This window comes from Pimephales promelas, chromosome 16 (genome assembly GCF_988280905.1).
Source record: "Pimephales promelas chromosome 16, fPimPro1.hap1.1, whole genome shotgun sequence".
Taxonomy (NCBI): domain Eukaryota; kingdom Metazoa; phylum Chordata; class Actinopteri; order Cypriniformes; family Leuciscidae; genus Pimephales; species Pimephales promelas.
The window spans coordinates 20,799,355-20,811,652 of NC_142784.1; the positions used below are offsets into that span (position 1 = coordinate 20,799,355).

General features: G+C 39.2%; 1 protein-coding gene across 5 annotated transcripts in view; it reads right to left on the reverse strand.

Moving 5' to 3' along the window:
• bcas3 (BCAS3 microtubule associated cell migration factor) overlaps positions 1–12,298 on the reverse strand; it is a 222,501-nt gene that overhangs the window by 123,018 nt on the left and 87,185 nt on the right. For all 5 annotated transcript variants that reach the window (XM_039671015.2, XM_039671017.2, XM_039671016.2 and 2 more), the window contains 3 exons: positions 8,695–8,795; positions 6,569–6,765; positions 6,001–6,098 (listed from right to left, as the gene is read on the reverse strand). In XM_039671015.2, coding sequence (XP_039526949.2) covers positions 6,001–6,098; positions 6,569–6,765; positions 8,695–8,795 — 396 coding nt within the window. The remainder of the gene's footprint in view (positions 1–6,000; positions 6,099–6,568; positions 6,766–8,694; positions 8,796–12,298) is intronic.

Here is a 12,298-nt window from a genome sequence, read left to right on the forward strand (position 1 = left end):
AGAACGAGTGGTTGTCTGTTGGAGTGGCTTGCAGCACTGTGGAGGTAAAAGCTTTGAGTGAGTACACAGCAGATGCTTGACACATTGCTGTCCATTCAGTCGCTTTAAAGAGCAGCTGCTCCCGCCCCTGGCACTACATACACAAACTCTCTCTCTCTCTCTCTCTCTCTCTCTCTCTCTCTCACACACACACACAACGCTGCCCTCGGTTCACACATATAGAGGTGTTCTGAGTGTTCTCCATCATGTTGCTGTGTGGTTGCTATAGTAGAATGCAAAGCTGCATGTCTAGTAAGAAAGTCACGTAGATGGCCATATTAGTAACTGGATATAATGTCACACTCAAAAGCTTTTATTTTTAATAAATGATACAACACACTCCAAATAATAAACTGAAAATGTTAAAATATACCACAGTATTTTTACATTTTTTTGTTATTATTTGTGTCAGTGTTTTTTTTTTAATTAATTTTCAAAACTTAATATTATTTATTCAAGACAGAAGGCCAAGAGTCTGATATATCTCATTAGAAATATTTTCTGTGGTATCTGAATATTTTATTATATTATATGCCATTTTATTTAATTTTATTGTATTTTTTAAATTATAAATAATAATTTTATTATGTAATTGTATTTGATAACAAAAAACACATTTTATTGTATTAATAATAAAGACAAATTGCTAATCATTTTATTATATTTTATGTATATTTATATATAAAATAACAATAAAATGACAAGATAATATATAAATAAAACAATAGTACTATATGTAAGCAATAAGGTACGAGAAGCTGTGCTGTATCGTGAATAAATTACGGCTGAAGGGTGTTGTTAGGCACTATACTTATACTTATTCACGATACAGCACTTGCCTCGAGTACCTTATTGCTTTTATAAAATGGTTACCACACAATAAAAATATTAAAGTAAAAACAATATGTCTTAGTGCAACTTTCATGAAGTAAAATCATTAAAAGAAATGAAAGCTTAAATAAAAAAACAACATAGGAACTGCAGTGTTGATCAGTGATATGAAATAGAACCGTTGGGTGAAGCGGTCATCGCCGTGTTCTATTGACCAATCAGAATCAAGGATTGGAACTAACCGTTTTATAATTTATTTTCTAAGATGTCTATAAACTTGCACCTTGCTTTTTCTGTCAATTGTTTCGCTGTTGTTTTGTACTGATGCTGTGGCAATACAGTCTAGCCAATAAAGTAATTGAGGAAAAAAAAAGAGGAAAAACAGAAAGAGAAAGAAGGAGAAAAATAGGAAGGGAAGAGATAGCAGTGTGAGATAAGGCCGTTGGGTCTCTGATTCTCAGACAGTAGGTTGATGATAAGAATGGCATCCTTCACAGTCAGATCAGCCAATCTGGCCAGGCGTCCGCGGCAGCTTCTGTATTGTGGCGGGGACTTCCAGGTCAGGGGCAGAAGAATGGAGTCAGTGAGTGTGGCGGAGAGGGGGCCTGGGGCAGGTGGCGAGTCCCTATTGAAAGAGACAGGCTAGGGCGGCAGGGAGAGCGCTGGGTCACGGGAATGGCTCCCCAATCTATAGGCGGCTCAAAAACACCTCTCATTGTTCGGGGAGATCATGTGGCACGAGCTCCTCCTTGAGCCGCGTCAGGATCCTTCTGGCTTGAATGTGAGCAGTATCTCCGACAACAAGCCACCTTTATGCCCATCCAGGTAATTACAGACCACGGGTGAGGATCCATTACTGCTGGACGCAGGTAGAGTCCAGGTGCCCAATCTCTGAGCGCTCAGCCATGCTGGGAGAGGAAACCAGGGGAGCGATCAGGCTTGTCCCACTGGCCTGAAGGCATGACCAGCACAGAGGAACATACTATACCACACTAAAGCACAGAGATGGCTTTGTCTTGCCACACACAAACACTCACACACACACACCCTGCACCTGAGTTAAGGGCTGTGTAAGGGCGGTAGATAAAACACAGGGCACACACTCTGATGACGATAAGTATCGGTGAGAGCAGTTTTACAGTCACAATGTGATAACAGCCAACAGCAGTGACCACTGCCATGACCGCACTAATGTAGGCAACAAATGTAGAGTAGAAAAGAAAACATTTGGTACCATTAAAAATACCATTCACTGAAATGTGATCCACTGAAATGTGATGCCCATTTAACTAATGTATTCATTAATTAATTCTCTTTAAAAAAATTAAATTTCATTTTCATTCATTCATTTATTTATTTCAACAGGGACAATGTGCAAAAAACATTAATTAAAGGTGCTTTGCACCAGATTTAGCTTAAGCTAGTATCCATCAGCAGTCTCCGAGCAGGTGAATTACAATACAAAATATACAATATAAAATGTTATAATTAGTCACTCAAATACAAGTATCAATTAATTCATTCATCCATTCTCTATTTCAACCATCAATAAAACCTCAAAAAAACTCACTAAAAAGTCATATTTACATACATAATTATAATCATAATTAATTTAATTAATGTATTGAATTTTCTCTTCTCTTCTATTCTCGGTTTTGAAGAAAAACAAAATCATTTACTTCGGTGTTAAATGTATCATATTGCTTACATTATTAATTTAATTAAGTTTTATGTCATATATTTTTTATTTTTACTTTATTTTGTGTGTCCGGGACAAAATAAGGACCTTTTTAGGCACCTAAAATACACACATACTGGTCAATTTTACGCTGAGGTAAAAGTACAGAGATGTTCAACTCTCGAGAGCTGTTTTCATTAGTAGGTTTTTTGTATGACTTGTTTTCAATTAAAACCATGTAGTTACATTACAGTTCCTAATGACGTTACTGATCAACTAGTGAGTAAATCCAGTTATTTGGCACTTTAAATCCATACCCCAACGTAAAAACAATATACACTCAGATGAATACAAAAAAAAAACACTCGTCATCGGCCCCAACACAATGCAAGACACACTTGCAGTTATCAGTCAGGCTTCTTCCAAGACGCGATAGCAAACTCACAACACGCCATCATCTTTCGTGCACTGTCGCCCGCTCATCTCCCGATCTCCGACAGGCCCCTGCCACCCCGCCACGCCACACACATAACAACTGGGCCAGGAAGGAAAAGTGCTCTCGCCGAACAAATGCTGGGGTGTTTCTGCTACTGAGTCATAACAAAATACAATCAAAAGAGATTTGTGTTCCTGCTCGCTTTATGGTTCAAATAGATAAAACGCCTCCTGTCTTTTCTCGCACAATACGCTGTGTAGTCTAGCAGGGCCAGAGTGACGCTCCTGGGACCAGATAGGAGTATCGATAATGCCGGCTGCATGTCCGATTGATTTTGGGAAGCTGAGACAGTGGCTGTGTGATTTTTTTCTTTCTCCTGATACGCTGTGTCAAGCAGACAGGCGCTGCTTATGATGGGTTTAGTGTCAGCACACACATCCGGCAGAAATGGCCACATGGAGCCGGCTCCCTTAGGGGTGGTATATAACAAAGGACATCACATAACAAGCATTAATATATACTGTAGCAGGCAGGGAAGCTATGGTATCTTCATGTGATCTTTCTGAAACACCTACTTTCACAATGTAAGGACCACAGGTTTGTGAGCTGCCTACATACAGTCATGTAACGTTTTAAAGCATCCACACAAAAAAAACATAGCACATCCAAACATTTTTGGGCAAAATAATTGAATTGTAGTTTTGTTGTTTCAGTTTGCTGATTTTAACCAAGCTTGTCCAAATGCATTATGGGATTGCCTTCTCCACAAAGGATACGTGTGACGCTGCCTAAGAATTTGGCCAAAATAAAGTATCATTAAATCAAATGTTTTTATTTTCTCAAACCTTTTATTTTATAAAATGTACACTATTTTATTGTAAAAAATACAGATATTTTATTCCACATATCTGTCAACACGAAGTTCTAGAAATACTTTATTTATAATAACAAAATGTATGAAATATATACTATTTTATTAACATTTTAATGAATGCATTTTATTTGTATCTTATTTTATTCTACATATTAGGCAACTTCTAAAGATCAACAAAAAAAACACCCTTTAGGCATAAACGTTAATGCTAAATTTTACACTGACCTTTGGGTAATTAAGTTGCCTTAACAGAGTGCGAGCAGACATGAAACTGGGCAAATGGTCGAGACAGTTTAAAATGGGCCTAAACAGTAAACAAGATCGAGACACTGTCCTGCAGGACAGCATTAGATCCTCCAGGACAGCCTGGACTAGAGAGATACATCGCGGCAGAGGAGTGGAACAAACAGGGCTGCGCTGTCTTTTGAAGGCACAAAGACAAAGCGATGAGCGCTGATAAGAGCAGGCGCCACACTGCTTGAAGCCCTGAGAGCTGAGCAATCACACACAGACTGATAAGCATCAGCCCATAAAAAAGACTCCGGCAGCTCTCCTCCAGACGGGCCGGAGAAGAGAGAATGAGAGGGAGGAGAGCTGTGTGATAAAGACGGTTACTTTCTTTCTTTTGGAGGTGAGGGTTTAGAGGAGGGGCGACGTGAGATGATGACGAGACAGTTTTCTTGACAGGAAGTCACTAGATGCAAAGGAGCAGCGGGTACTTTTGAAGACACCGCAGAGAGTGCAATCTTAAAGATGAGAACGCCTGACAGTGCGATGCAGCTAATGTGTGTCTACAGGCCCAGCACTAAACATCACAACAGTCAACACAGCCTACCTTCTACTGACAAACCACATTTTGGAGCTTTGCTTTTGATTTCAATGAAACATGAAAGACTGTGTCGTCCGCATATATACGTGCGAGCATACACAGCAAAATATCACTCTGCGACTGAAAAAGAGCAAACAGTGCATTGTTCTTTGATTCTCTGCAATTGATTTTCTCTCTTGTTTTGTTTAGACTGTAGATCTACATTTACAGAAGCTCAAATTGGGAAAAAAAAGCCTATCTAGATATCTGTTGATTGGATTATCTCAACATGACAACTGGAGGAATAAAAAAAGAGAAATCAAAATCCCTTTAAACAACATCCATTTAATCTAACTCAAAGGTCACAATAAGCATATTTACCAAATGTAGACTGCTGATACTGTACTTTTTAGGCAGGTTGCAACTGTTTCAGTATAAGGCAGAGTAAGGCCTTGTTCACACTACATGATTTTAAAACGTCGGGCTGAACTGTGCGGTTCACACTACATGACTTGCTCTCTGTGAAATCAAGAGTGTTCAAGTTGTTTAGCTGTTCACACCACACAACACAACGTGATTGATCCGCAACAGGAGGTAACTCACTACACGAGTTGACAACGCACTACATAGGGATACAACCACGATCGGATGATAAGAGCAAATCATTTGTGACTCTAATGAGAGCTGTTTCAGTACTATAGTACGGTCTAAATCCTGAAAATAATCAAATAAATAATGAGTTAACAACTCTGTCACCCAACGATTCTATCTTGTCTACAAAACACGTTTTGTCAGGAAAAACCACGCAATAAAACCATCCAGAAATGACGCGAAACAGCACGTGCGCCAATACCCAGCGAAGAAGAGAACACAACACGTGAATATGGACGTCAGACAGAAACTAGCGCTGCACACCGTTTGCGCGGTGATTTGCTCTGAGAAAAAAATGCAAAAAAAAAAGAAAAACTAAGATTTACCCGGTGACCTCAACCCATGCGTTGCTATGATTGGCTGTACTCATGACATCACTGAGGTTGAGTCGCGCGACGGCTCTGGATATCTAGCATGCTTCTGACGATGCGTCTGCGAGCGTCTTCGCTGCGTTGTTGGCTCTTTCATACCAACAGATTGGCAAGCGTTCATTGCCTGCTAATCCCCCACGATTTGCACGCGATAACACCTTGACCTGTCGGCGAACTCAACGATTTGCAAATCGGGCTTAAAATCCTGTAGTGTGAACTTGGCTTAAGAGACAATTCCTGTGGAAGCTGTTTATAATCCAAGAGCTTCAGAACTTGTGGAAAAAAAAACATAAGAGAAGCCAGTGGTCTTACCTGAGCCGGTATCTATGACTGTGGACTGGCCTCTACGGTCGGCCACCAGGCGAGAAGACCCAGGCATGCTAACAGGCTCTGAACGCACAGGCTGGATCCTGCATCCCAGGATTAAGAGATATTCAAAAATTGTGAATTAGACTTGTATGCAGTACACTAGTTAATTATGCTTAACCTGAATCTAATTAATTACATACAGTATGCTAAATAATCAATCTTTTTTTTCCAATAATAATTTAACATTTTTTAGTATTTGCTGAGAAAAGCAACCAAATTATGACTAGAAAAAAAAAATAGAATGAAAGACAGACAAAATAGAACAGACAGAAAGACGGACGGACGGACAGTATTAGACAAGCAGGCAAACTGGCAGAGAGATAGACAGATAGAGATGCTCTGGTAGAGTGTTTGTGCAAGTGCTGGTCTAGAGTTGGTCAATATGTGTATTTAGTGAATTTCTGTGGTTAGTAACATGAGTCTATGCTGTCACACTGTGAATTTGGTGTTGATGATGGCAGGTGGTAATGTGAGCAGTGTTGTGTGTGAATGTGTGTTAAAGCATCGGCACCTAAGGCTGTGTAGGTCCAGGTCGTCTGTGTCGAAATCAAGAAGAGGCTGCTGGGTGTCGCTGGGCCCCTGTGACTGAAGAACAGAGGAGCTGGAGGAGATGACCGTGGTCTGACCTGAAGGATGGATGGTCTTGAACTGAAACTGAGGTCCCATCCAGAGTCTTCGGTGAGGGCCAGTGTGGGTAACAATCTCCACCTGTAAATTATAACACACATAGTGATATAGTGGAGCACCGGATTTGCAACACATTTAACTTGAGAAAGTTTTTTTTTTTTTTTTTCTAGTGCTCAATATTTGAGTCAATCTCACTCTGCACCCAGATTTTTTTTAGATAATAAAAACAAGATTAGAAAAAATTATATTAAGAACATTTAAAAAAATCAGGAAATCGGAAATCGTGTAAATAAATAAATAAGAATATACCTTATATATATAAATTGTATATGTAGGGGTATATAAAGAAAAGCATTTATGAAAAGACATATCTGCGCTCTTACATTTTTTTACGACTATTTAAATATGATCAGCTTAAATGATATAAAATGAACTTATTTCTGATGTATGGCTTTGTTGTCTATGGAATCACAAAGAGGAAACTTTACTGACATTTTTTTAATAACTAAAACTTTAATAATATAAAATATTTTACATTTATCAGTCCACATTCAATTTATAAAACTTCAGTCACCAACAAATTGACATGGCATTAAACTGGGGATTGTGTGACACCAACAGTTCCAATATAGACAAACAAGCACACACTCAAAGGAATGTGTGGGTAAGTGTCTGCTTTCGACCAGCAATGTCAAATCAGGGGAATTGGGGGGGGGGGGGGGGGTTACATGCGTGTTAGACAGACGCCACTCTTCCTCCCCAGTGGACTGCATTAACATGGCATGACACTAACATCATGAAGCGAGAGAGAGAGAGAGGGAAGGGCGGAGGAGAAGAGCGTCCATCCGGCCAGCGTCCCTCTCTCCACTTCATTTCTCCATCTTTTCTGAAGGAGCGTGGGGTCAGCTCTTCCGTCCTCTTCCTGTCACATCTGTGTAAATGAGGCTAGCGGTATGTGTGTTTTTTTTTCACTGTAGTTAACACCAACAGTGTTGCACAGGCCTGAGAGAAACAGATGCTTTCAAGGAGGCTATGGCCAGATGTTGCCCCCCTCCGCACTCTCTCTGCACTTCGCCTTGAGCCCGCCATATTGCAGCCGCCTCACACTGACAGCACTTATTACATAGCGCTCACAGAGGACTGTGCTTTTTATGCTATGTTGCCATAACACATAACAGACAAGCAGACTAATTGCAATCACATATAAAGCAGATAAATAGAGCCATCAACAGGGTTTAGACTGTGTTTAGCCAATAGCTGTCGCCGCACGTGTTAATGGTGTCATTAGGCAGGCGGGATGTGATGGGGGATGTGATGGGTCTGCTTTCGCTAATGCTGGTACATTAACAACCTTAAGGTTTAAAAGCTTTGGCTGGGGCCGTTCAGGCCACACAAAAACTGCCACACACATGCTGGACATGTTGCATCTGGGTAATCAAGAATATTAGATCATAAAACTTTCAGTGGGGTTCAAAAGTTTGAGACCGGATTGTAAATCTGGGAATAAGAACCTAATTTAAAAGATTTTGAACAATTTAAAATGAAGAATTTAATGATGGAAAATAAATAAGGATTGTTTAATATGCTACATGATTTTAGAAGGCAACTCTAGTGCTGTTGTTATTAAAACTTAACATAAAATTAAAAAGCAAATGGCTAATAAACAATGCTGTATAAATAATACTAAAACAACACAGTAAATAAATAAAAAGTTTGTTTTCTTGTCTAATAAATCAGACAATCCTGCAGAACAGTGCTATGCTTTAGTCAGGATGACAGGTGGAAATAAAGGATAACAAATTTGATCAGATCCATGTTAGGTGTACGTACCTGGTAATGGCGCAAGAAATTATTTATGCCTTCTACTGGCAGCAACTCAGTGATGCATTATCACTGTAAGTGTTTCACTGAAATGTATGATGTGTGTAGTTTAAGTGCTGTTTATTACGGTTAAAGTTAAGCTAATGTAGAGATGGAAGGTCATAGGAGAAGGCCGGAGTTCTGACTGACCTGTGAGAGCCATTCTTCATCCTCCTGGCCACTGTGATCGGAAGCCAGGCTGTCATAAGACTCATGCCGGGTGATGGGGCCGGGGCTGCCAGGAGGTGCCACTGCACACAGAGAGAAACAAGTAAAGATTAGTCATGTACGAAAATGATTATATTATATTATCCCCTTGCCAATAAATATATAAATACATAAAAACTGTAATTACATTATGACTGTTTCTGTAAGAATTGCACTGTAAGACACGTGCAAAAATAAAATATTAATAATAAAATGTCCATGTTGTTCCATTATGACTGTTTCTGTAAGAATTGCACAAAAAGGCACTTGCATAAAATAACCATTATATTATATTATTATTATATTATATTATTATAACCTTGCAATCTTCAGGTCGTTCCATGAGAACTGTTTCTGAACTGTAAATCACTTTGCATAAAAGCACCAATAAAACACCTAATTAGCAATTAACATATCTGTGCTGTAGAAAGCCAGTCAAAATGTCCACAGTGTGTTCTGGTATGTGAGAAAGTAAGACAGATAAAAGAGTGCAGAGCTTTCAGCAGCAAAGACAGCTAGGACAGAGACAGATGGAGCACTTGGAGGCTTCGCTAAGCAGGCGCCAAGTATTCAGACTAATGTGCACAATCAGTGGTTTCCCTTCCCACCTCCAGGCAAACACATGCCTTTGTTACCAATGTACATAATACAGCAGTGAATAATAAAGATGTCAAGTCCTCATCTGGAGGACACAAGGAGCCCGTCGCTCTTGTTCCCTCTTCTTCTCTCTATCTGTCTCGCAGACATAAGTGCTCACACACCAGGTGTTCAGACACACTTGATGAGGTGATCCCGCCAGGTTCATGGCACAGTCACTACTGTGTGAGTAACAGATACACTGACACCTCCACTCGAAGAGGAAATCTACTCGCTATCGGCCCCACTCAATCACAGTAACACTAGCCGCTGCCAAAGCGCGGCCTCCGCTATCCCAGCACGCTGCATTATGCCGACATAAATCGTAGAGTGACTTACCGACCTCTGATGGGTCAGAACAGAGCCAGGCCATGTTACCTCTTAAACACAATCAAGCTCTGGTCCTCCTCCTTCCCCCCCTTCCAAAGCCCAGGGGGACAATAAGTGTTGACTAATAAATAATTGAAGCGTAAGAACAGTAGCTGGCTCTGTAGATCAGGTTACAGTGGGTTCATAATGGCCGGGCTTAAGAGGTCGAGGGCTCCTGGACTGTTAAGAGCAGTTTATCTGTTGTGAGTTAGAGTGTGAGCAACAGAATAAGGACAGGAAACAGGCCCTGACCACATAAACCCGCAGTATCACAGTCAAAGCCTGGTTACAAATTTGCTTTGGCCACCAACACGCAAACTATGTACAAACGACCTTTCAGTTATATATTGTTTGTTCAGGTGCATAACTGTGTATATTGACACCTGGAAACATAAGCCAGACCAGGATTTGTTGCCATTACTGTAGTTATTTTCTCCATACTAGAAAAAAACTACAGAAATAAAGATCATACTAATTTTTAACACTAATTTTTAACCCCGCCCTCTGCAGCAGCTCATTTGCATTTAAAGGGCTGGGCACAAAACGGTGCATTTTTTTCAAACCCTCAAAAAGTGACAACTTTAACATGCTATATAAAAATATCTGTGGGGTATTTTGTGCTAAAACTTCACACACACACACATCGGAGATTTATTTTACATCTTGTGAAAATGGCATTTTACCACCCCTTTAGAAGTAATGTAACTAAGTAACTGGTAACTCTAAGTAACTCTAAAGGATTACAGTTACATTTATTTCGTAATTAAATTACATAATGCCGTTACATGTAACTAGATACTGCCCAACACTGATTATTTAGATATTTGCATGTGTATTTTATTTTTTATTAATTCATTCAAAAGTGTGGTCTCCGCTTGTATTAAATGCTTTTTCTATTACTGTTGTTATTTTCCCCACATTTCCTCAAAATCAAAAAAATTTCAAAAAAGTGAATCCATGTTTATTAATTATTTTTCTCCAAAAACAAATACGTTTATTTAAAACTATATTTATTTATTTCCATATTTGCATAAATTACTCAATATGTGACATATAAGGAATTTTAAAATCTAAATATTTACATATCTACTAAATTTGTATTATTTATTTTATTAATTGACTTATTGTATTATTATTTCCTTTAATGCATGAATTATTGCTTGGTCCTTTGATTTTGGTGATGTTTGTCTAATGACTAATGTCTTGCATTAAATGTTTCTGTCAGTACTGTAGTCATTTTCTACTCTGTCACTTCCAAAAAAATTGTTTTACTTAATTATTTAGTATACTACAAACACAGCTATACAAATAATGCCAGGAGTTTGGGTATATTTTGTGTTCCAAAAATACAATGAACGATAATTTTAAATAAATGTGCTAAATGTTGTAAAAGGTTATGGTCTGCACTTTCCTGCAGCTCTGAACAAAACCCTCACACCTTTCCTTAAGAAATCAGGACTCATTCATTAGAGAGCTCTCAGACTCACAGCCGCCTCTCTCTCTGCTCAACGACAGCTAATGTCGCAAACTGAGGATTCCCTGAGCGCTCTGAGTTGGACCGAAGGAGCTTCGCTGGGCCAGCGTGTCCTTGTTATCTACCCATCATCTGGGTATCATCAGCAGTGGCTGGGTAATGCTCCCCTTCCCGAGAGCTGCCAAAGGCTGGGCAGATGGACAGGTGGAGATAGTGACCAAGAAGTGGCGCCACGGTTGCTTTTATCACCAGTCGTGCAGGCTCCAGCTCCTCTGACCCTACCGTCCACATGCTGCATTTTTAATCAGCCAGGTCATCCAATCTAGAAGCAAGACCAGAGCTGTCAATCACAAAGCCCTGCTTGCTGCGAGTCCTCACAGTTTGTGGGTAAAGGCACGCACCCCACCCATTTCTGAGACGACTGAGCCTGGGAACTGTCCACTACCAATGCACCTCTGCTATCTCTAGCTCTCTTTCTTTGTATTCTCTTCTCTTCAGAGTAGCCTTTTACAGAGTAATTACAAAGAAAACGACAGGCTGATAACATTAACGCCCAGCTAAGGCTTCTTTGTGCTTAATCCCAAAAGGAGGCGCATCACTTCCTGTGTACAACTGCTTAACTGAGAAGACCCCAATGAGAATATTGTCAACAAAATTATTAAAGGAAATGTTTGTTCAAGATTTTTCTTTTTGTCAACGTTAACAAAGATGAGACAAAAAAGTGCATCATTATGATAATTATTTAAATTAATGAACACTGGAAAAATCTAAAATCACGTACATTGCATTCATAAGTCGTTGCTGTTAATGGCCCGACACAATGCAGCGAACAACCAAAGGTAATAATAAAATAAAAGGTAATAATCATAAAAAAAGGGATTTTTTTTCTTCAGGATATTAACAAATTAATAAATAAAAAAAGTGTTTTAGATAATCCAATCATAGTCAATAATGTCATGCTGATATACATCTTAATTAATATATAAATATTTGATTATCTGAATAATTTTGCACTTGAAATAAATGGCAATTTCGTCAAGTTAACTAGATGCTATGTTAAAGTAAAAT